This window comes from Protopterus annectens, chromosome 1.part2, assembly GCF_019279795.1.
Source record: "Protopterus annectens isolate FY-2018-M chromosome 1.part2, PAN1.0, whole genome shotgun sequence".
NCBI classification, from domain to species: Eukaryota; Metazoa; Chordata; order Ceratodontiformes; family Protopteridae; genus Protopterus; species Protopterus annectens.
The window spans coordinates 678393229-678420226 of NC_056727.1; the positions used below are offsets into that span (position 1 = coordinate 678393229).

At 39.1% G+C, this 26998-nt stretch overlaps 1 protein-coding gene across 1 annotated transcript in view; it reads right to left on the reverse strand.

Moving 5' to 3' along the window:
* Positions 1-26998, reverse strand: part of AKT3 (AKT serine/threonine kinase 3) — a 2413182-nt gene that overhangs the window by 2125641 nt on the left and 260543 nt on the right. Inside the window, exon 2 of the mRNA XM_044058335.1 lies at positions 7337-7505. Coding sequence (XP_043914270.1) covers positions 7337-7382 — 46 coding nt within the window. The 5' untranslated portion in view covers positions 7383-7505. The remainder of the gene's footprint in view (positions 1-7336; positions 7506-26998) is intronic.

The window sequence follows — 26998 nt, forward strand, 5'->3', positions numbered from 1 at the left end:
TGATGAAAGGTATTACAGAGCTGTGTCTCAGATGAGAAGGGACAAAGTCAGGAGGCAGACGGGACGCCTTTTAGTAATGGTTTGAAAAGAAGGTGGTATATGATAGACCTGATTGATGTAGGAGTTATATGCCAAAGGGGATGATTTGGAAGAATGTACTGCAGTAGAGGTCTAATTGCTGTGCATGTGGATGGAATATGGATGATTTTATAGGTTAAGGTGAACCAAGTACAAGATATGTGTTGAGGACGTTCAGGCTATTTAAGTGTTTTAGTGCTAAACAGTGGTGGGTCCATTAAGGTTCAATGCAATTGAATTTGGCAATTTTGTTATAGCACTGTTCAAGTTTAGAACTAAGTAAGGCTTGTCGGTTGGTCATGATAGGGACTCAATATACGAGACAGGGGAAGTGGCAAGTGGTAGCTAGAGTTATCTTGGCAGAGTCTAAAATTTCTTTACTCTATAAAAGGCATCAAGTTTTTGATAGGTTTTCTTGATGCTTTGTGAATATGTAAATAAAATTTAAGACTCTCCTTGATTGTCGTGCCAAGTAGTTTTGTATGTGGAGTAAACTTCAATCGTGGCTTTATTTAAGAAAGAAATTTTAAAGTTATTTTTTCATGAAAATGGGATTGTGGAAAAAAACAGAAGCAATTTAGTTTTTTTGGCATTTAGTAGCAGGTGATTATCCTACCGCTACCTTTCAACAGAGTTAAATACTGGTTGAGTAACTCTCTGAAGCTCTAGTATGTTGTCAGAAACGCATATTAGGGTCACATCAGTGTATTGTATGAGAGAATTTTTCTGACAGTATTTATGTAAATTGTCAATGAACATATTAAAGAGTAGAGGGCCAAAATGGAGTACTGTGGCACACCAGTATTGACAGGAAGAAAGGAATAAAAAAATGGAGAGCCATTTAACACACATGTATTCTAACGGTTAAGTAGTTAAACAATATAGTGTGGGTTGTGATATCTCAAGGGACGACAACTGGTAAAGGATTTTTGGTTGAGAGACTAGATCAAAGAATACAGAGTAAACATGTTTGCCTTCTTCTCTGGCTTTGTTAACAGTATCTGTGAAAGTTAATAAGGCTGTGGTAGTACTATGGGCAAGTCTAAAACCATGCCGTGTGGGGGTCAGGAGGTTTTCCTGAACAACATAAAGACGTTGCTTATGAATGCACTTCTCCAGAACTTTTGACAAAGGGGATAATATAGCAACAGGTCTGAAACTGGTTATAATCAGAAGAGGTTCTGAAGGGAGATAAAGAATTTTTTTTCATAGAGAAAGAATGTAGGATTCATTGATAAATCTGTGTTAAGTAGGAGAGATACAGGACAGACGATGGAACTGGAAGATTATTTACTGAAGGAGAACAAGGTTTCCATTTAAGAAACAGCAATTTTATACAAGAGGTTGGGATGGGTTTTAGGGTGAAATGGGGGGGGGGGTGCTGTCTGAGGAGATGGAATGTCAGGATTGTTGGGTGAAAAATCTTTAGCAAGGCTAATGCTTTCTATAATATATGTATTAAATTGAGCAGCTAGTTTGGAGGGAGTGTTATTTAGGGCAGGAGTAAGAGTGGTAGATGTTCCATGCTGGTGTATATAACAGAAGACCAGAATTTTTGGGGGTTGGAAGACTGATTTAGTAAGGGATTACTGAAGTAGATTTTCTGGTCTACGATGATCTGTCTTTTAGTACTTTTATGTAGTTCTTTAAAGTGTTGTAGGTTTTAGGGAACTTATTCTTTCCAAGCTATATCTTTCATATATTAAGTGCCTGCTTTGAGTGGATAACCAAAGAGTATGGGTATTCTTTATTCTTTTTGTCGTAGCTGGAGCCAGACTATTGAGGGCTTTCAGGAAAAGAGAGTTAAATTTGTGTACAGCTCTGCTAAGTGGAATATTTTTTCAGGATAGACAAGATAAAAGGCGTTTAGAATTCTGTTAAATGTGTCAGGATTAAAACTGTGAGGTTACAGGAAGTTCTAAGTAACTGTTTGGCATGATGGTTACACAGTCTCTTTGCATATACAGGGAGGTGTTCATTAAGGGAATCAGAGAGGTTGCCACTGGAGATATACTTAGTTGAACTGGACACCAATATCCACTAGAGAATTGAGCCACTGATTGCGGGTCAGTTATAACATGTGGGGGAGGAAATGAGCTCTGTCAATCGAAAGGTTTAGGCTAGTTGATGGATATTTTGTGAAGATAATCTGACAATCGAAACTGTCACCAAGGATTATCTTTTCATTAGAAACTGTATGTGAAATTCAGTTCAGGATGTTTTCCAGAATTGTAGCATTATTACCCTGGGAAATAGAGGGTACTATAATACATAGTTGCTACGATGGGAGAGGAGTTCAACATTATGGAATTTGGGAACAGGTTCACTGTAGGGTAGGATGTCAGCATAGTCAGGGTATATACTAAAGCTTCTCCACCACCTTTTTTGAGTTCTATCAGCCCTGATGATATTATAACCAAGAAGTGATATTTCAGAGTCAAGTATATGGGGTTTTAGCCAAGTTTCAGTTATGGCAAGATTACTGTGTTTATTGTAAGAGATCAAAGCATGGAGTTCTGAAATGTTATTATAGATGCTACGAGTATTTAAAAAAATGAATCTAAGCTGTTTGGGTGAGTTTCCGATTGGTGGTTTGGATTTTGATGGTTTTGGTGATGTTGGTGTGGTCCCTGTTTTGGAAGGAGATTGGTGGGCAGAATATGGGGGGGGGTGGCTTGGGATAAGTTTTGGAGGCTACTGGGGAGTTGGGATGGGTGGAGGGGCTGAGATTGGGATGAATATCCCCACAGAGCGGCAAGAAATGCAATTCCCATACATGGGAAACCTCTTACAAAATGGAACAATAGAAGGGATTAATATAGCAATAACCTACGCCTGGGTGTGGGTAATGCGGGATTTACCCACGGTTGGCGTGGTTTGGTCCCGAGGGACCAAACAAAGACAACCGTGGGTAATCCGCATTACCCACACCCAGGCGGTTATTGCTATTATACTATGACATTATTTAAGAAAAGAAATAATTACTTTTCTTAAATAATGGCATTGTATAATGCCTCTTTGCTGCCCTTCCGCAGCTGTCTGGTATCCGGCAGTTCTGATGTACTGCATGCCTCACGCAGTACAGCAGAGCTGTGGCCAAAAGCAACGGAGAAAGCAAGATCTCCATTGCTTTTTACTGTAGCTATGTTAAATGGGTTTAACATAGCGAGACAGCTTTAAAATGAGCAATGGAGATGTCCGTTGCTTATTTTAAAGCTGTCTCGCTATGTTAAACCCATTTAACATAGCGAAACAGTAAAAAGCAACGGAGATCTTGCTTTCTCCGTCGCTATTTTTTTTTTAACCTGTCTCGCTATGTTAAATGGGTTTAACATAGCGAGACAGCTTTAAAATGAGCAACGGAGATGTCCGTTGCTTATTTTAAAGCTGTCTCGCTATGTTAAACCCATTTAACATAGCGAGACAGGTTTAAAAAAAAGCAACAGAGAAAGCAAGATCTCCGTTGCTTTTTACACACTGTGTCGCTATGTTAAACTCTTTTAACATAGCAAGACAAGTGTTTTAAAAGAGACTTACACTAATGGAAAAAGTCCGGGCGACCAGACCTTTTTCCATTAGTATAAGTCAATTTACAATGTGCACGCTGGCCAATCAGCGTGCACGTTTTGGAATATTAATGGGGGGTCATGGTATAATTAATGTTATACAAAGAATGTTAGTGAAAAATATAGTGTGTTATCTCACCCTAATAGACTTTTGAAGGTTTGTATAATACATCTCCTATAAAACAGCATTACACTGGTAATGCATTCACAGGGTGTCTTTACAATGAATGCATACCTTCTATTGCTGCAGTTATCACAGAAGTGCACTAAAATGGTGAGGTACAAATGAATATGTAGAAAAGGGATGTTTTTACTACTTCTAGAACTCCATCACAATCACAAGACAGGCGGCAGTTGTGTATGTATAACAAAAACTAAAAATTCTACATTGAATCAGTAGTCTTCACAGCTTATGTGACAGATGATGTATCCTTAGCAGACGTTCCCACTTTCTCTTGTTATGGAAATGTGACAAAATGTATTATATTGCATCAAGGTGCAGTTTTTACTGAAGAATACAATGCCACGTGTTAATACCGTATTCTGCATCTTCCTGTATATATACTCATGCAAATAAAAGATTAACAGGTATTTAATGATGCATTCTAGCTAACAAAATAAAGCAATGAACATTTACAAAATATACAAATACATACATATATATATATATATATATATATATATATATATATATATATATATATGCACATACATATACTCGCACATTAATATATAGGTGCATATGCAGTATACAAAACTAAAAACAAAAAAGGGGGAACTAGTTGTACAGGAACAATTATTCTTGATATCACTACACAAATATTAAAATAGCCCACTGCCAAACCATAAGATTAGTGTCAAAGATCACTTTGCATTTTTATTAAAAATAAGAAAGTGGGATTCAAGCTGGGACTGCTTGTTTAAACCACAGTTTATTAAGGTAAAACAAAAGATTACCAATGTTATGCCTGAGGGGTTCAAATATTGTGCATAAGCAACCTAGTTCTAAGGGAACTTGCATAATGATAACAGTAGTGTGGGCAGATGGGGGGGGGGGCGCAGAAGCCTGGACAGGCACATTTTAAAGGAATGCAACTTGTTCTCAATCTACAAAAGGGATGTATGCACTACCCTTAAGGCTGCAAGACTACATTTCGTCGGTACTATACCCTCATAACCAGTCTTGAGTGAAAGCCCATAAAGACCACAAAAGTCATCAGACCCAGAGGCAAAGACAGGCTGAGACTGAATTGATGTGGTTTACCTGGAGGACAGTAACACTAAGAAGAATCCTTTGAAATGGAAGTGTGTCAAGCCAGGGTGTTCAGAGTGCAGCCCGTGAACACTACTCAATGAGAGGGCATAATCTAAGATTTTGCAATACTGACAGTTATACCCAAGGACTGAAACAGACTGAGAAGCAAATCCCTGGTGGACAAGAAGCTTCTCAAAGGATGGATCTGCTAACAGCCAATTCTACAGATATAGAGAGAATCTGGAGCCTTGGAGACAGAGAGATGGACATGCACTTGTTTAACACCCTGGAGGCTGTGGTGAGACCAAACAGAAAAGTCCTGAACTAAAAGTGACTTGTTCCTATGCAGAAGCGAGGGAAACTCCTAGACTCCATTGCATTTCTAATTTGCAAGTATACATCTTAGATGTCCACACTGCACATCCAGTTCCCTTTGAAAAGGAAGGAAAGAAAAGACTGCACAGTGATCATTTAAAAAGGGCTCCTTGACACTATGCCCATTTAGTCAGGTGAAATAAATAGACCCCAAGGTCCTGATTATATTTTTGACATTAAAAGGAACCTCCAAGTAAAATCTGAGTCATTTCTAGTCTGGCACAATCTCCTGGAGAGCTCTTTTTAATAGCTGGCCCTGGGCCTGTTGATTTCCCACAACCTTTTGGCAGGGCAGAACATCAAGGAGGGAAAGAGATGGTCGACTGAGAAGAGACAAAAGGGAAACTGAATCGCCTCTGGATAGGATACCTCTTATGCACCTGCCATGAAAGGAATACAGGGAAAGATAAGACCCTTATGAAGGTAAGAATTCAAACTAGAACAACTTTACTGCAGAGAAAACTCTCTCTCTCTCTCTCTCAAAGTAACTTGGCCATTTTGAAAATCAGACTTCACCCCTTGACTGAAGAAATCTGAGAAGGGCTCTTTGGCAATGAGGTTTACGGGTAAATGGAGAGGGTTAATGCAGACAGGAAAACATTGACCAAGTACTTGCTCATCTCTTCTAACCAGCATACTGTATGTCATGTAAGAATATTAAGATATACGAGTAAAAGCAAAACAAATTATACTGCCATTCAGACAGAACATTTTATTTTACTGATCACTGTAATGTAACCAGAACTGTAAAAAACACAGGCAAAGTTTTACTGTCCAGCAACAGCTCACAGGAACAGGGCATCACAGGACCACATAACATTACACATCTAATTTATTCTGGAAGTAAAATAAAGACACCCAAATCACATGGCCTAATAATGCTTAAAATAATCAAAATCAAAGTTTACATACATCCAAATGCCATGTGCAGTTTATATCTGCATGCATTCTGTATGTAATACATTTTATTTTAAATTAAAGCAGGATTTAAAGTATAACTTTACAAAAGAAAAATGTTAATGCTTTACAGACATTGCTGTAAATTTCTTTTCCTTATATAATCCAATAACCATTCTTACTTTCAGAATTTTAAATGACACATTTGGATAATACATCCAAATATTCCTCCGTTCTTTTTTTCCTGTACACCTGTTAACTAGCCATCAATTTTTTGCTGCTCACTATAGAAGTTCAAACTTTAACAGGTTCAACTATAAATCAAAACTTGCTGGTAATGTGACTCGTAGTGCGGTATAATGGCCAATGGAGAAAGACTCAGCAGTAGTAAAATTCAGGAGTGGTAGTAATAATAACAATATATTTACAATACAGTATTTAGCTTTTACACAAAATAAACCATAAGAACATGTGCACATAATTTCAAAAGCTTCATCAGACAAATAAAAACAACTTTATACTCTGTATGGTCCACTATTCTATCAGCTTTGCAGAGTTGTGGGACTTGTAGTTACTGAAAAGGACTACCCAAAACTAATCTGAAAGCACCATAATCGTGCTAAAGCAACCAAGCAAACCATAAAGTTTTTGCACAGAACCGTTATGTCATAGTAAGTTGCAAACACAAGTGTAGCAGCTTTGGATATTTAATTGGTTCTCTCTTAAAATAAGACACTTAACTGGCACATGAAGCAATACAGCAAGAATACCAGAAATAAAAAGCATATAGTTCTATATGCTAAAGGACAACATTAATTAATACACAGAGTAAAAAAGTATATAGTTCCACTGTTTTCATTCTGGAATCTGAAACCAATGCAACTATCACCTAACAATTATGAAAAATTATAAATTCAGCTATCTCTGAAAAGGCATATGATGCTAGAAATGGGTAAGATTGCACATCCTTCCCTTACAGTGTATGTCTGGTAGACTGCCATGTACAGTACATGAGCTCATCTACATGCACAGTTGGATGCTGTACTCCAAGTAGAACAATAGGAAATCAGACTCTAAAGCACGTTACAAAGATGCAAGATTCCCTAACCACACCCAACAGCCCCTCTTCTTCATACATTGTGACATAAACTCTGCTGTCACTTACCCCTCTTTTGGACCCAGCCTTCCTTCACAATGGTTATATCAGTCATGTTGGCTCTCCTCTGAGCCCCAGCCTCAGAGAAATTCTCCTTCCGGAACTGTCAGCTTTGCAGTTTTGAATTTCTTCTGGTTCTTTTGCTGCTGCCCTTCCCACTCGCTGGTGGTGACTCAGCCTGGAAGGAAACGTTGTAGAGGGAATTCAATTCAACTGCTTTTTTTTTTTCCCTTTTCATTCTTACTGTTCACATAGATATGACAAACAACAAATTCATTGTAAAATGCCTTCCGAAGTTTGACTCAAGGGGGCTGATGTAAATACAGAACAAGAATACACTGCACATACTGCTGAAGACTTTCAGTACTTCTGAAGCCTCATTGAGTCTTATGACACATTCCACAACAAGATCGGCACTCATGCAGCTGAAAAACTCCCAGTAAATAATGCAAAGGAAATGAATACTGTACACAAGCACAATGCTTTTTCTCTAGATTGAAAAATAAGGTTTCAGTAGTTACTGTGAATGATTTTCAGACACTGCCCTTCTATATTGAAGAGTCTTAACATCAAGAATGTGATCCTAAAACTCCTTTAAGCCAGCCTCCAATATACAAAGCAAGAATTCAACAAATGAGGGTGAGTAAACAATCTATTGAATGTTTTCAAATCATACAGTACTTCAATAAAATGTCACCTCTAACCACAGGCACAAACAAGCTCCTGTCAAGTACATCAGCTGGTTCCTCATCATGTGCAGTTCTTACAGTCGGCAAAATCATGCAGGCTAATGACTGTAAAATGCGGTTCCAGTAAAGGACAAAATCATTGTAAATTACAGTCCAGTAGAGGGATCAAAATACAAGAACTGCATCTTGAAAGTGCAACCAGTCAGATACTCACAGCATATGAAATTCCATAGAAATAAAACAGTAAAGAATAACAGTTTCTTAAATGTTAAGCAAATTAAATGATGTGGTGGCCTTTGTCAGATTCTGTACTAGTGTGCATTTCATCACATCAGGGGAACAAGCATGCTGAGTTTTTCTCAAGTGTTGTTTACATAACACACGCATACCTTCAAAAATCTCATCTGTCTATACAAATATGTAATGAAGTGCTCCCCAAAACATTACACTGAGTACGGTAGTAAAGGAGACTGACACCACAAGTAAGGTATCCTGTAATTTAAAAAAACTGCTCTATTCAAAGTACATGCAGTTAAGTTAATCTTCAAACACAGGTTTATGATACAACCTGTATCATTTTGAACTGCAGTTTCAGTCCTGCAGCAGCAATCTAGTATACAGTACTTATAGTAGTGTACTACTAATTTATTTATTTTGGTGGAAGGGTCAGGAGCATGAACAACACATTACATTAATTCTGAAGACATTTGTCTGTTGCTCACAAATGACAACTCTCTGACAACAGTTAAAATGAATGGGAGAGAAAGTACAGTACTGTAAGTAAACTTACCATAACAGTAGGTGTTCTAATGGATCAATGTTGCAGCGGCCCAAGTTATATGGGTCCTACCCTACAGCTACCAGCCAGCTTTTCAAAGGTAAAGGATGCCTTCCATGTAGTCTTTCAGAAGCTCAAGGGGAGTTCAACATAAATCAGTACGAAAAGCCCACAGCTTTTTTGCCCCCAAAATTGTAAGACTGAACAAACAATCTACTGGAGAGATCAGCCAAGAAAGAGGGGGCGGAGACAAATGCTTCAAATAGGACTTTTAATCCACTAAAGCGGAGGTCCTCTGGAGGAGATGGGGGGGGGTCCCTCTTGATCCTCAGAGTCAGCACTGAACTGACTGACTAATCCAGGTAGCCAATGTGCCTCCTCTTGCACGTACTCTTCTGTGAACGAATCTGAGTCTTCAGAGGCCTGATCCTACACCTAGACAGTATATTTGAGAACATCTGTTCAACCCTGCCCCTCAAACGTATGAGAGGGTTGAGCCAGAGATGGAAGGGTGTCTGAGGGGAAAGCCAACACTAGTTGAGCTCGTCTTGCAGCTCTTGGAAGAAAGGCTATGATACTACCCTCATAACCTCAAAGGCTGAACCACACATCAACTGAACTGAGGAACCCCTATTAAGTGTCAGTGTTGCCTCCTCCATAGAAGAGGCAGGTAGTCTTAACAAGGGAATCCCTGAACCTGACAGAACAGATGGACCAGAGGGTAGGATCAGCATCATATCCTCGATGGGGGACGACTCCCAATACCAAATGTGACACCATATGCAATGGGTCTAAAATTGATACCAAAGTGTCAACGTCACGATATCAGCACCGATAGTCACTGAAAAACAAAGGCCTCATATTAGAGTGAATCAGATCTTAAGGCTTTAGAGCCAAGGACAGGGATGCATCTGGCACCAAAGACACAAGAACCAGGCAGGAAGTCTGTTCTCATACCACTGGATCCGAAGGTCAGAATGGGAAAGGAACAAGTAAAGTGGCTGAGAGACCAGTTGCTCCATCCTTTGAGGGGAATGGGAGAACACCCATATCAAGCTGCATCTTCATTAATACTCTCATTATACAATCTAACTTCAAACCTTTGGCATTCCTGAAGGACCTGAATTACTTGACCTGATAACTAAGATGGAGGCTGAGAAGGGAATCTTGCAAGTTCCCTCTTCGGAGAACTACCTTGAATCTGTGCCTAAGGGACTTGTGTTCAATGACAACTTGCTTCAGAGGAAGTGAAGCCAAGGATGGATAAACACCCAAAAGAAAAACCAAAAAAAAAAACCCTGGTAGGCTCAATCCAGATAGGCTTTGAGAGTCCGGCACCCGGGAGCTACTCCACTTTTCCCTTCTTTGGATCCTAATCTTTGTCCTTTCCTTTGGACCTGTCTTTGTCCTTGTTGTGACCTTCTCTGTTCTTTTTGTGTTAGTCTTCCTCTGGATCTGGAGACAGCAAGCACTTGATGACCAATTTACTCTTCCTATCTGACAAGGCTCACTCAATAAATGCCTTGCAGATGGAGCAGCCAGCAGCATTGTGTTCGACACAAAGAAACAATGCACTCATCACGCAAATCCTGCAAGACGACTTTGTACCCACACTGAAGGGACAAACAAAATTTTTTCTTCATCTTCCTACACCCCCCCATAGGTAGCTGTAGATGGTTAAACAACCAGTAATGATGAGAACAGTAATAATGAGCAGGAAAGGTAAACCTCTGTGTATGTGTGTAGATAGATATATCTACACACACCCACACCTCCTCAGAGAAAAATCTACTAGACTATTTTTTTTTTTTTTTTTTAAAGTTGGTAGACTTAATGCTCACATGCCAAGGCAGGAGAAAAACGGTTGGAAATAGAGGAAAATGAACTCAAAGTTGAAGAAACAGTGAAATAATTCCAAAATAAGCAAAAGGATGCTGAATGATCAAAATTACAATTCATAGCAAAGAATTATAAGAGGTGGAGCATTTAGCATTTGAGCAGATCGTGACCACACCTGAACACAGAGATGGAAAACAAGATCTGAGGGAGCTCTACATGCTGATACAATGTGGATAGAAAAAAAATTAAAGGAGCTCAAGTTTGGATCATTAGATTTGCTGGATAAGATCTGCCAAGTGGCTCGAGGATCAACAAGTCAGATCACACAGACAAACCAAGACAGGATGAACAGGATCTGAAACTTCTGTACTGTCAATGTGAGAGAGTGTTCACATGATGCTTTTGTCATAATGTGTGCATTTTTGTGGTAAGTGAATGATCATAGAGGTTTATTTTTAATTTGCAACATACAAAGATTGGGAGATTGTCTCTAATAAAGGAAAAACAATTTTTTTCTTAAAAACTGGGGAAAAAGGTAAATTAAAAAAGCAAATCTCTTCCAACACAGCATAAACTTTTATACATGTACTAATGCAACTGTTTCCATTTTCCACTCACAATAATGCCATATATGGTGGGCATTACCTCAAAACAAACACTAAGAACTTACTGCATCACCAGATCTGCACTGGCAGTTTCATCGTTGTCACCACTAAAACAAAGGTTGGAAAAACTTAGTTTGGCTCCTAAAAGTTTCTCAGTCCCTCTCCTTTAATTCATAATCCTATACTGTTAAGGATCATATTCCAGATCCCTACAAATGCCTGTGAAAAGGACTTTCTCAGAATCCTCAAACACAAAGGTATCACCAGGCCCACCCAGGGAATTGTGGGTGCATTTGGTGATAGAATGAAACTGCCAACAAATATCTAGCTTCATAGAAAGTACGTAACTTTTGTGACTGATGTTAGGCATTTTTTCACCAGCACTAGCTAGACCTCATGGGTGGGTCTCAAAAAGAATGCCCCAAACAATAATAGCACAAAAGAAAGACCTAGGTCTGAAAATCAGTGTCTTAAGAAAGCAGTCAGAGATGCCCATATGGCAGTTGCACAAATGTCATACACTGAGGCAATTTTGAAGAAGGCTTGTAAATTGGTCACAACTCCAGTAGAAAGCAAATTTATAAACTTCTGGTAAAGGTTTGTCAAACTTACTAAAACCTTATGCTCTGAAAAAGCCACACGGCAAGGGCTATTCTACTAAGTTTGGTACCTAGTTTATTAGAAGAAAATGAAATGAAAAACCACAAGTCTTTTTCAACAGATTTTTCTCTGTTCAAAGACTAAACAGTCCTTGAACCTCTATACAATGAAGTATTCCCAATAACTGATATAGTTAGGGGAAACACAAAGATTGATGGATGGATTATTTTCAGTTTCCATGGCCAACTCAAGCATAAAGGATGGAGGGTCCACATGGACACAAAAGCTCTACAGAAGACGATAAGGTGCATTGACATAAGGCTTGGAGGACAGAAATCCTTCTGCCTGACATGATAACTACGAAGAAAACAAAAAACTTTCTAATGACAGATATCTTAAGTCCATCACTGCAACAGTCTCAAAAAGATGGCATAAGCATCTTAAAGACAAACTGTAGCAATGAGAAAAAAACTGCCCTGAAGACAAACCACGCACAGGAGATCAAAAAATGTATGAACACTAAAGAATATTCCTGGCACAGATCCATAGCAAAAGACAGTCCACAGATAACTGCAAACAACTCTAAATGTAGCAATAATTTTATTAAAAAATGGCGAGCCAGTTACAGATCGCTTCTTCAGACCATATTCCAACAACTCACTACAACCCATTTAAATACTACAAATTTGAATACTTAATCACTTGCTAAACTGTCAATTAATTGTTACTATGACCACAAATAAAAACAATCAACTATTAAGGCTTATTTAAAAGCAATTTAAACTTTACCTTCTCTCTTCTTAGTAGTAAATTATATTTGTAAAAATATATAAATAAGCACACACATCAGAACGTTATGTACTAAAAAATACAGTGTCATTTCCTAAGTTTTCTATCTTTTAATATGGGTTTCAGAGAAACAATCATTTAACCCTGTCCTTTGCATGCTGCAAATGACAGAATCCATTCAAGTTCTTTACGTTCCGTTTTGTTCACCAAATCGCCCTCCCTGATTGCCTCATTAGTTAAAAACTTAAAAGAATGATTTTCTCCCTTTTCTAACATATGTTTAGCTATTGCACTGTATCATAATCCTTTTTGCGCACAATAATAATGATCTCTAATGCATTCTTTAAAGCGTCTATTCGTCTTCCCTCTATAGAATGTGGAGCAAATCATACAATGGGTCAAATACACTATGTTTTTTGATTCACAGTTAGCTACTGTATTAAATTTATATTGTTTCTTAGTAATTGGATGAATAAAAATGTTACTAGTATCTATGTACTTGCAAAAAGCACACCTTTTACATTGTGTAGTGCCAAATTCTACAGAATGGACCTTGGTGCTGGAGCTACTACTAGGATAACATAAAACTTGTTTTAACAATTTCTTGTTCTTATAAATAAATATGTGTGTCTTCCCAACCAACATGGTAATATACTCATCAGTACCAAGAATATGCCAATTATTTTTAACTATTTCACTAATGGCTCCACTATCAGTTGTGTGCGTCATACAAAATGCAATAAACTCATTATTTAAGTCATTATTAACTGCAATATGGTTGGGTGTGGAGAAATATGGCTTGCCCTTGGCTTTCTTATCGGCCCTAGCTTTAATACAGGCATCCTTGATTTCAATTTCTCTATAACCTCTGTGTAAACTCACTGCTTAAGCTTGTTAGATTATCTTCAAAATCTTGCTCTCTGGCATGCAATCTGGAACTCCTTAATGTTTGACTCTTCACTATGTTTTTAAAAATATGAGGAGGGTGCATGCTGGTACGGTGCAAATAACTGTATATCTGAGTATATATACTATTATTCTCATCTTTCAAAATCATTACGTTTAAAAAATCTATACTTAATAGGGAGCTCCTCTTGGTAAATTTAAAAAAAATCATTATAGTTTAAATACTCAAATGAATACCTTTCCATAAAACAAATAAGTCATTGATAAAGCGGCGATAAAACCAAACATTTTCTACTACAAGAGTATACTCCCATTCTGCCATGACCAAATTGGCATATCTATTGGCACATGGATTGCCCATAGCTATGCCAGAGGTCTGTATAAAATATTTTCCATCAAATACAAAAATGTTAAAGTACTAACTCTAGCAAGAAACAAATTGTCTATTTTCTCCATTGAGAAGGAATTGTTCCTAATGAGAAAATTTTGTACACACTCTATCCCTCTATCATTGGGGATTACAGTGAAGAGTGATGTCACATCTAACATCACCAAGTATTCATTTCCCATCAATGTCTTATCAGACTGAAACTTGTATAAATCCCTAAGAAAATGCTCCGCGCCCCGTAGGACTATCATAACTGTCCTCTAATGGTATTAATTGATTCTCTATATAAATAGAGATTGGCTCAGTTATCCATCCTACTCCTACCACTATAGGTCTAATGAGGGAGTTCAGGATTTTTGTGCATTTTCAGTAATCCATGTAGATGTGGAATAATGGAGTGTTCTACCGCAAAATATTGAAACAGTTATTTCGTAATACAACTCTCCTGTAAACAGTTCTTAATATGTCTCTAAGTAACTTTCGTACTTTCAATGTCAACACTATTAATTAATCTGTATGTCAACATCTTGCAACATACTGTTCATCGATTCAAAATAAAAGGATCTATCCATTACAACGATGGAATGGCCCTTATCTGCAGGTCTAATTACAACACCTTTGTCATTCTGCAAGTTTATTAAGGCTAGTCTCTCATCAAAACTTAAATTAAAAATATCTCTTTTTTTCTGTCTTTAGCTTTCAATAGCTCATGCAATTGATTCTTACAGGCCTTAGTAAAAAACTCTAAATCAGACAACTGTGGTGCAAAAATACTAGGCTTCATAAACAAGTTCAGATTATTACCTTCACTCTTGGTTACTTGAAACATTGTGCGAAATATTGCATTAACAAACAACCTAAGTTACAATAAAATATCAGGCAAATTAACCTGACTGTCAGGATAAAAGTCAAACCTTTGTTAAGGAGACTTACTTCACTATCCGTTAAAGTCCTGTGTGTTGTGTTCCAAACTAGATTTTCTCTGCTGGTTTCCACATTTTCTTCAATGTTTACGTTTGACTCTTGTTGAATGACAGTTTTCTTTTTGCTTTCTGCCCTTCTGATACTCCCTCCTTGTTCCCCCTTCTGACGCGTATGAAAAGGGAATTTAACAATGGAAATGCTTGCTCTTTATTGGTCACAACCATCTTTCTCCTTACAGCTAGCTCTGGTTTAATGGAGAAGACACTACGGGTAGGCCCTTGCGAATTGCCAAGTGGATCTTCCTTGGGTGCAATGTAAACAGAGCTGTTACAGGTGGAGGGAGATACAACTTCACTGGATGTAGTTTTGCCAACAGTACCATTCACATTAACACAACTTTTCTCAGTCAAGGCCAAAGCCAATTCATGGTGACCCTCACTCGGCAAAGCAAAAACATTTTGGCTCTGGAAGTCTAACAAGTCCCTTTGTAGTTTTTTTCTTTTTTAATGCCAGAAGTCTCTTTTCATACAGATTTGATCAATTAATTCTGAAATAAATTAATCTACAAAGGCACAGTTGCTTTCTCTGTTCAATTCTCCCTGTGCCTTTTGTATTTTGACATTCTTTTTCTAAACGTTGAAAGAACTCTATAATATATTGCATGCAAGAAAAACTAATTTCTATATTGATTTGCTACCACTTGACTAGTAATTCAGGATTTAATGCTCTGTATGTTGGCATATTTAGAACACGGAGCCCTCTCGGAATCACTTTCAGTTTAGAGCATGCTTCTAAGTGCAGTCTCTGGTATTGTAAACTTTTCAAGCGATACAAGTAATTTTCTAATTACCAAAACTGTAATCTCAGATGTTGCTTGTCAGTCTCATTACATGCTTCTGTTTGAGTTGATATATTCAAATCTTCTATTAAGAGTGGATTTAGTTCCACCCTTAAAAAGATTAGACAAACGTTCAAAGTTACCTCAGTTGGTTGCATGATTAGGTACACAGTCCAATTCTACAGTAGTAGTAATTCCTTCAACCATGTTCACACTGGCAGCCACAAATGTGAAATACTGTAGCCACAAGAAAAAGCTGCCCTGAAGACAAACCAGGCACAGGAGACCAAAAATGAAAATGAAAGAATATTCCTGGCACAGATCCACAGCAAAAGACTGTCCACAGACAACTGCAAACAACTCTAAATGTAGAAATTATTTTATTAAAAACGGTGAGCGCTTTCGCAATCTCTACAGATCGCTTCTTCAGACCATATTCCAACAACTCACTACAACCCATTTAAATACTACAAATTTGAATAGTCACTTATTAAACTGTCAATTAATTGTCACTATGACCACAAATAAAAACAATCAACCAACTATTAAGGCTTACATAAAACCAATTTAAACCTTTTTAGCTGCCCTCTTCTCACAGTTTTTTAATAAAATTATTTCTACATTTAGAGTCGTTCGTAGTTGTCTGGGGACTCTGTCTTTTGCCCTGGATCTGTGCCAGGAATATTCTTTCATTTTCATCTTAAAGACAAAATACAAAGCTCAAGCAGCAAATGACAACCTGACTGGGGGCTGATGAAGGAAGGTTTCCCTCAGGAAGGTCTTGCAAACTTTGAGGGAAGCTAAAAAGAGAGATGGTACTTTAATGGAAATCAAAAATAGCTGCCAGGTGGGCTTTAATGGAAAACAAGCTAAGATCAGAATCAAAGATCTGTGACAAATGCTCCAAATGTTTGAAACTGGAGGATAAAAGAATTTACCCCTCCGGCAGTAGCTCAATGAAGAAATGTGTTAATTTGCTGCAATAAATGACTTTTGTGTCCGCTCTCTAGGAATGGGCAAGGATCTGGATCATTCTTTTAAGAGTATGAAGGCACACTGGCCATCACTGGAAGTAAAGAAAGCAGGTGGTTGACCTTGAGGAAATGGAGGTCTGGAAAATGACTGCTAAATGACAGAGGCAGCGGACTCATGGAAGGCTTCAAGGAGACGGGCCTGTTCAAGAGATGAGGCCAAAATAGTGGAACAACACAGGAGACTAGGAGGATCACATTGATGGTGCATTTCCTTGGACTTCTACAGAAAATTGGGAACAACAGGAACTGAGGAAAGTGTAAAGAAGTCTCAGGAGGGGGGGGGGTCCATTTCTGATGATTGCATCCCTAAGGTACCTGCCTGTGGGAAGAATAAGGGAAAATAAACTGCTGCACTTATAACTGGCTGGGAAAACACAGGTCACAGCAAGGATTCCCATAGCAAGAGAACAGGGTCAGTGTTACTAACTCGGGAACAACTAGTCAGGAATCAAAAGACAATGTCTGAGTTGGTCACTAGGGAGGTGGGCTTGTCCTGGGATGAGAGAGGTGAAAAGGTGATTTGATGCAAAGGCCCACTCCTACCGTCTCATGGCCTCCCACTGAATAAGAATGTGGTCCCCCCTTTTTAAGTACAAAACCACTTCCAAGTTGTCAAAGTGGATGACAACCAAACAGATGAGAAGGAAGTCATAAAACTCCTACATTGTGAAGAGGACAGCCTTTATTTCTAGGATGAGGATGTACAGATTAACCTCTGAACATCCATGTGTCTTCTGCGCCAAATAATGCCCCCCGCTCCCAATCCCACAACAGCAGGATCCATAATCACAGTCACTTGGAGAATTGGGACTTGAAAAGGTCTTTCCAGAGTGTGGATGGATTCTTGAGTCAACACTGCGAAGTGCTGCTTGCACTTCTTGGATATACTGGTGTGACCTTCCAATCGTCCTGAAATCTGAAGGCAAATCCTACTGAACCCTTGATAGTTCAGCAAAGCACCATCATGTGACAACATGTGAGACAACAGGAAAACTGTTGATGTCACCAGATTCGATGCTCGGAGGCAAAAAAGCAACCAAAACAAAACTGTTATGAGTAAGCTTAAGACTGATCATATGGGTAAAATCTTTCTGGTGGGAAGAAGACATTGGAAGACAGAAATCCTGAAGTGTAGTCTAGGAGAATGACTGACCCTGTGGGCATCAGATGTAATTTTGCAAAGATCACCATTATGCCCAATGTACTGGAACAAATACAGAAGCAAATCCCAATTAGCAATAAGAATATTCATCAATGGTGCTGTTAGAAGTCAACTGTTCAGGTAAGGAAAGGCTGTGGAGCCCTAAGCCTAACAGATGATACTGCCACAGACGAGCACTTGGTGAAAACCCTGGGAAGACTATGGTGAGTCTGAATGACAATGTTTGGAACACGGAATGACAGTCCCCTATGCACAGACAGAGGAATGTCCTGGACTCCTTATCTTAGATAAGGAGGTACACATTCTGCAGGCCTAAACAGCATATCCCATCCCATCCCCTTCAGACCAGGAGGGAAAGATAGACTGCAATGGTACTATATGAAAGAGCACTTTAGGTATGTATTAAATTTAGGCTGCTCAGATTGAGAACTGCCCTACAGTCCCTGGTCGTCTTGGAACTAAACAGCCTTGAATAAAATGTCTAACACTTTCTGGTCATGTGGAGTACCTGAATGGCTTTTTGTGAAAAGGTTCTGTGCCACTGGTCTTAATGCTATCTTCTAATTGAGTGGAATGTTGAATCGGGGAAAGACTGCAGCATGAGTGCAATCTCAAAAAGAATGCAACAGCCTCCGTAAATCATGTTCCTTACCCAGCTGTCATATGTGCAATGGCCTGCCACTCAGTCAGGTGGAGGGACAAACACCCCAGACTACCCCAGCAGAAAAGATCTCAAGGGCAGACTGCTGTCTTCCGGAATAAGGACTGCAGTACCCCTGCTCACACTGCTGAAAAAACAAATATTCGCTTCCTCTGACTGGATGACCATTTGGAAATGAACCATGCCTTCTGTGGGCTCTTACTAGAACCTCAGAACTTAAGACTGCTGACAGCATCCAAGCCAAAGTAGACATGCTGAGCAGCCTGAAATTTCACATGCAACGCAAGGGAGCATACCCCCCCCCCCCATTATGTTACTTTTCCAGTTTAGTTTTTGCCTTTGACCTTAACAGTAAGGTTCCATTAAATAAAACATTCATAAAATTAGTCTTATTGTTTTCAGCAAAGTCAGATAGACTGACCAAGCACAGTGATGCAGCAGGAGTCCAATGCCTGCCAATGTCACTGAACCATCTACAGAACTATGAGCAAAGTGCATTGTTTGGTTAGCTAGTGAACCACGAGATGAAAGCTGGAACTGCAATCAAGTTTTCAAGTTGGATTCAGACAGCCTTTCCAAACTCCAAGACATCTGTTAGCTCCCTATGGGACGTCAGCATATGCATCAGGTAGCTTAACACCCTCAGGATAAAGGTGGAGGATGAAAAACTTGCTTCCCAAGCTATCCAGTACAGATGACATTTTTTGTATGAAGGATAGACTGCTCCAAAAGTCAGATCAGAGGCTTAAGAGAATCCAAAACAATGGAGTCCACAACTGAGTTGCTGAAGGATTCTATCTGCTCTCTTTGGAATGAAGGTCACCATGTCGGGGTTTTTCCAAGACTACCCATGGCAAGCTGAACTTTCATATCAGCTGGGGAATCATGACAAACAACCTGGGGAACCTACAAGGCCTCCATAAGGAAGTGCTCAGTCTCCAGGGGGTATACTGGGGCCATTTAGCCTTAAACTAGATAAGCTCCAAAACCTCCTCAAATATTGGGTCATTAGACAAAAGGGTAGGAAAATCACCTCCTGGTCTTCAGCTAACTCCAGAGTGGGGAATTCCTCAGGTGAATCAGGTGCTGCTGCTTTCACCTGGCTTTGTCTTCAAGTCTTGAAGGACACATCAAAAGAAGACGACCTAGATCTGGACATCTCTATAAACAGCATTGAATAAAAAGTCTAACCCTTTCTAGTCATATGGAGCACCTAAATGATCTACACCTGGACAGTTTCCACATCCTGCAAAGACCTCAACTCTTCTTTCCTGGCTGAAAGTGAGGTACATGGCTGGATCAGCAGAAAAGCAGTGTGCTTGAACCAATGCCTGAAATGACAAGAGGAGAGGATCAAAAAGGGAAGCCTATAACATAGGCACTGGAACCAGTGACAGTCTCAAGCCCAAGGGTGAAGTCAGTGACTCCAAGAAATCAATATCAAACACTGATCCAAGTCAGTGCAGAATAGGTCAGTACCATTTCTGGGTCTAAAGTTTCAACCTGACCCCTAGAAACCTAGGCAATCATTGACACATTACTCAAGATCGGTTTCATCAAACCAAATGTAGAAATGCCAACTCCAGGGATGGAATACCTATTCCCAATAAAAACATGCCCGAGGACAGCCTTGCCACATCATGTCTGAACAGTGATGCTGTGCACTGGCCTCAAGGTTGCAGAGTTCAAAAGCAACAAAGCTGATGACAAAGTCAACATCAAGACCACAAAAGTCAAGAGCATCTACTCCAGTGATGTTGATGGAAATGGGCTCCATAAAATTTCCAGTTAGGAATGTTCAGAGACAAAATCCAGGCAAGGAATTTCCTTTCAAGTCCCAGAGATTAATGGAAGAAGACAAATGGGACTACACCTGCTAAACACTGAAAAAGCCATGTCACAGCCTTTTTAGTTCAGCTGAACAGATGCTGGCCTGTGGGACCTGACTGACAGTGATGAAAGGGGAAGGGGGTATGCCACTTGGGCTTGAATAGAACAAAGATGCACTTTCAACTTGGGGAGGTGTACCACTTCAATATGTCTCACTTTTGGAGATACAAACTGAACAAAAAACACTTACGAAGCAGAAATCTGTTCTGGTGCTGGGCATAGAATCACTAACACTATCAGATTTCCTTTTGTCTCGCTCTCTGGAAGTGTAGGAAAACAGCTCGATAGAAAGTAACGATAGCCTGAAGGCTCTCCAATTCCACACAATTTGTGGATGTTTAGCATGGATGGTTTAAAAGCAGAAAAGATGGCACAATTCCTCAAGATATACTCTTCTCCTAAACATTTTACTAATAAGGAATGCTTGTCCTGTGGTGAAATAAAATCTCTGCACTTATACTTTTAAAAGACTACAAGTGCTACAGTTTTTCATAAATTAATGCAGTGCACAGTGATAGCAATCACACAAGGAAAGGGGAATCCAACTGAAAGTACTACATTTAAATTCCAAAATGCTTTGATAAAACAAGAAAGGAAAGTACTACTGACTTGGCTGAAGCCTAGAATAAAGCAACTTAAAACCCACAGAGAAAAAAGGCAGTTAAAATTCTCAGAGAGAGTTTGAATGGAGTCTTTTACCACATGAGTAGAATGGGAAATGTTGAAGTAGCCTGGGAATGGCTCTGTGCCAGGTGATTCAGTCTTGCTGGTTTTAGCCTAGTGGTAATGGAGATAAAACTCCCAAAGTCAGATTAGATCTTTCAGAGGTGGAAAGTTCCTTTAAATGTAGAGTCAGGCTTCACAACACGCTCTGGATTGCCTCATTTCCCTATAAAATCCATTCTTGTTGAGCATTTTTGCAAAACTTCTTGCATACCTACACAATGTAGCACTTAAAGAGATTATCATCAGCTTCAGGAAAAGGAAGACAATCCACCCAGCATTCAGGATCAATGGTGAGTGTGTGGAGACGGTTAAGAGTACGAAATTCCTGGATGTACACAGAGGATCTCTCTTGGTCAGGAAACATCAGCCAACTAGTCAAGAAAGAACACAAATGCCTCCGCTTTTTAAAAAGGTGGAAAAAAAAAAAAAGCTAAGCTTCCTCCTCATATTCTCTCCACCTTCTATAGAGGTGTAATATAGCGCATACTCCTCTGCAACTTCACAGTGTGGTTTGGAAGCTGCACAGTTACATAAAGGAAGGTGCTACAAAGAGTGGTGAGGGTTGCAGAGAAAGTAACAGTTTCAGACTTCCATTGATACAACTTTATTCCGCAAGAAGCATCCAAAAGGCCACCAAAATAATACAGGACACCAACTCATCCTGTGCATGGACTGTTTAAGCATCTGGCAGGAGATGCATCAACATCCACTGCAGGACTACAATATTCAATAACAGTTTCTACCCTACAGTGATTAGACTTCTGAATCAGGGCACTAGTGCCAGGGGTCTGGACACAAGTCAATTTTTATTTAGCTGTGCAGTATATACTTACATATATTCCAAGTAAGCACAATATGTATTTATTATATCCATTGTTAGTATTATTTAACCCACTCAAGTGCAATTTTTGAACAATGCCCAAGTTATCCGTCTATCTGTTGTGTGTTTTGTATTAATTTAAATAGGGTAGTTAATTTAATTCGAGGGAGGGTATTCTTTTCGTATACTAGTGTTGGTAAATGTCTCTGCTCTTTTTTGCATGTATTGGGAGTAGTATTGTATTTGTTAGTTATGCTTATTCCTCTACTTGTATTTGTCGTTTCACTTTCCTTTGTAATCTCAAAAGACTTGAACTGATGCATGAAACTTCATTTAGGCCACATGTGTAGTTCTAAAGGACAATATATTTTACTTTGACTTACTACTGGCATAATACCACCTGCATTTAAGCATGCTATTATTATTCTCCTTCCAAAAGTATCTACCCCAAAATCAAAAAGACTGGCACCCCCTCCCTACTGTTTGTCCACTAACTAAAATCTTTGAAAAGCTTCTCTACAGACAACTTCAAGCACATTAATAGCTACAGACTCTTATCAGACAAAATACATGGCTTTAGAAATGCATTTAGCATCAGAACAGCCCTTCATGCAGCCACCATCTCTAGTGACATGAAAGAAATTCTTATTAAGCTGACATTTTGTGGGTATGACCAGAGCTTTTGAAACAGTCTGCCATAACCTTCTTTTCAACAAAACTTACCACATTTAACTTTAGTCAAAATACTATTAAAATGCGTCCACTGTTATCTGAAAAACAACTTTTCAAGTGAACTGAAATAACCTACTGTCCACTGTCAGTACATTCAACAGAAGTGTACCACAAGGGTCAGAACTAACCCCCCTTCTTTTCTCTTTTTGTTCATTAATGATGCCACAGATGACCTTTCCTTATTAAACCTTGTACTCTACACAGATATCGTCCTACTACAAGTGAACAAATGCCAACAAACTTTATAAATCCAGCTACAACAATCCTTCAAACTCTGCCACTAGGCCGCATCTAATGGCTGCTAATTAACCATTAAAAAACAAATGTAATGCTCTGCTCATCCTCCTACAAATCCCCCTATTTTGTATTTCAGACTCGCATAACAATACCATACCCACAAATGCAGAATATACACACTTGGGTCTTCTTCTGCACCATGCTGTAACTATAATAAAAACATCACAGATTCATAGGTGTTTACTAGGCTAACACAAGGGCCTTTTTAAGCCTAGCTTTGCATCCCAAATCTCTGACAAGTTCTGATACCCTTGATAAGTGAAGCTGGGCCTTTGGAGATGTAACATTTACAAACTAGGGCCTGGGAGATGAACCATTTACAGGTTGCCAGTGTCCATTAGAGACATAGGTAACAAACCAGGGATGATTTTAGTGTTCCCCATCCAATTGTCTAGGTTGCACTTGAATTGGGTTAGGGAGGAACTCTCCTTCACATGGATTCACATAGTTAAGAAAGTCCTCTCCCAACTTAAGCTCTGTTACATAATCTCATACCCCATCTCACTACACTTGCAATAGCCAAGAAATTTCCACTCCCCGAAATTGAATACGGTCTTCCTCTGCTGACCTTCCATTATTCCACAATACCAAAGACTTCATACTACAGTACACAAAATCTGAAGATTTGCCCTTTTGGCAGCCAACACCACTCATCTCTGGCAACTTCTTCAATGGGTAAATTGGCTCCCAGTAACCAAAAGATCCACCTACTTACTTGCTTCATTTACTATCTCCCATTAAAACGGCTCCTATCCATAAGAAGACTTAACTACTCCCTTTGAAGTTTGCAACCTGTTCACATATCCCTTTAAAACAGTATTTGATGAAAGAGCTTTTTCAAGGCTTGATCCTACCATTTGAAACTATCTCCCCTCTGAACCAGGGGAAAGGAAAGTCTAAAAATCTTCAACAGTTCTTTCAAAGCAATTCCACATAGAAAAAGCAGGTCATCAGTGTTTCACTGATAATGGCTAACATTTCTGACATTCACTCTCTTTTGCCTTCTGGATAGAACTGCACCTTGAGTAGCTTGTATATTATGTTCTCTGTCACGCAATTTGCATGTGGAAACATGTATACATACTTATTACTGTACAGTAGGAGCTCGATTCTTGACTTTGGTATATTGCTAACTGAATAAATTGTATATTGTTGTTGCTGCTGCCCTTTCACTTATTTCGGTAGAAACGAGGCCATGAAACAGTGTAAAGTGGCATTCAGAGTGTGCATTGCTGGGGAATAATTTCGGATTGCCTTCGGGAACAAAAACAGTGGAGAAAGCCCTCTTCCTGTTTTTTGCATGCTTGCATTGTCATGCCTGCTGTCAGTGTGCTGGACGGATTCAATTCACTGTGTGGAAGGAATTCTTCAGAGAAGGCAAACACAGACATAGTAGTGATGGTTTTAGTGACATTTATTTTTTTAATAATTTGTAAATACAGTAATGGTTAAAAGTAAGGAAGTGTGGGTTAAACAATTTCTCAGTGTCTGTGTTTTACTTCTCTGAAGAATTTCTTCTGCAGGTTCAAAATGAGACAAACGATAGTATGATAGCTGCCATGAAAAGTGTAGCGTGCCTGTGTAATGCACGCAAAAAAAAAAAAAAAAAAAAAAAAAAACAGGAAGATGGTTTTCTCCACTGTCTCTGTTCCCGAAGGTAATCTGAAGTTATTCCCCAGCAAAACACACTCGGAACACCACTTTACAGTAAAGTTTTGGGGCACTACTACACATTTACAAAGACAATTGCTTCATGTACTCCTATCTGTGGTGGTATGCGCATTTCACAACCATGAAAGTCTGGTTGCGATAATACGCAAGTACCACAACTTTAAAGGACAGCCAGCTCTGGTACAGTACAGGGATAAAACCCAGACAATGAATGAGGCAAACCCAGGACTGATTACAAGCTCCAGTGATGACAGAGCTGCCAGGAGGATAGGTGGCTTATCCTTTAAGAAAGTGGGCAGAGTCAAACACATCCTTCCAAAGTCCCTCAGGGGAGGGGCAGTGATGCAAATATGCAGCTCAGGGGTGGGTATTAGGATGCACAAGCTACTGTTGTCATACCTTCCAGATGGGTGTGTGGGAGGATCCGCTCACATGGAAAATGCATTTTGTTTTTCCACAATTAAGTAGATGACAAGTCCCCTCACCTAAGGGCAGGGGTAAGAGGCAAGAAATGCCCACAACTGCCTTGATGCTTACAACAGTGTTTTGTGCCCTCATGGCTGCCTGAATATTAACACCCCAGGACAGCTCTCACTCAGGCATGGGCTGCAGAATCCCACTGTATGGGGGACAAATAGGCATTTTGTAACTGGAGGGGAAAACTGATGGTCATCAGGCACAGAAGCAAAAGTGTCAAGGAAAAACACTCAAAGGATCTAGATATACAGGTATTACTGCAAACACATTTAGATCCATTGGCTCAAAGCATCACTCACAAAAATCGACCAAGTTGTTTATAAATGATCTATACAGTTGCACATTCAGTTGTGCAAGCACTGTGCTATTCCTCACTGGTAGCATGTGATGCAATGAAAAGTCTTACATAGAACACTAATACTTATGGAAGGATACAGCACTTATTTTACAGATGTGAGGCTTCCAAGGATAACATATAGTAATGAGCTGGCACCATTCTGAACTAAGAAGGCCAGCCATAAGAAAGCTAATTTACTGAGAGACGCAGTTCGTGCTCTGATAGCATTGTACACTATAACTTAACTTGGGACCTTCCACATCTTAACTGCAGATTTGCAGACTATATTATTTTTTACCAGAGCTAGCAATCTTCTCTTGCCTAAAATCCAAGTGACTCTGCAGACCTACAGAAACAGCTCCATCATAAATTGTCTTAATAGTGTCAAAATGAATGATCTTTGGTACTGTTCAAAAACCAAGTCCCCTAACATTACTATTACTGACCCTCCAGACCCCTCCCAGTCATTTGTTACTCATCAAAAATAACTAGGACTTCTTTTAAACCCACAACTTACCTTCCATAATGAGACCAATCCACAGATAAATAAACTCTTTTTTCAACTTGACAATTTCATACAAGGTAACTACCCTTCTCATCCCTAAAGCCAGATGAGCCATTGCCACCAGTACTTATGCTAACCATGTTATATATGGTCTTCCTGTCATTACTTCCTGATCTGACCAAAATACTACCAATCTTCAAACTGCCGAAAGCAAGATTCACCTCTCTAATTCAAAGGCACATCACTATATTACCTTACTGAACTCAAACAGGCTTCCAGTTGATGCTAAGGGCTTCATTTTTGATCAATAATCTTTTACCACTAAAATACTAGATCACAGATGCAGTCTTCCCCTTCTTAAAATGTCCTTTAAGAACCTTGGTTACACCAGGTTTGACACAGATTGCATACAGCTATATAGACCCCCATTTTCATTAGCTATTTGTGAGAGGTCTTTCTGCAAAATTGTCCTCACCACTTGAAACTGTATCCCTGAAACCATTAGACAGATTAAATAGATAAGTCGTTGCTGAATGCTCATCTGGGAAACAAAAATAAATGTGGCTAAGGCACTTAACTGGTTCACTGTGATGATCATCTTCATTACTCTTATACGGGTATTCAGGTATTTGTACAACATGATCTCACTGTATTTCATACATTATATGTCAACTATGCTGATTTACTGTTATGATTACTGTGTGAATATTTAATGCATGTAGTGTTGTTTATGTATTTGCCTATCTGGCCTGGGTGGTGGCTGATAAGGGTCTTTGGACCAGCCCACCAGTTAACACATGTTAAAAAACAAATAAATAAATAATAATATGGATGACAAGACTGTTGTCTGAACAGCTATGCTACTCTTGGATAGTGGCATGGGAAATGGGATAGTCTTATGATAAACTGAAATGCAGTAGCACTTGGACAGTGGTATGGGAAATGGGAGAGTTTTGTGAAGGACTTAATTGTTTCACCACAGATAATGAAGTAATACTGGACA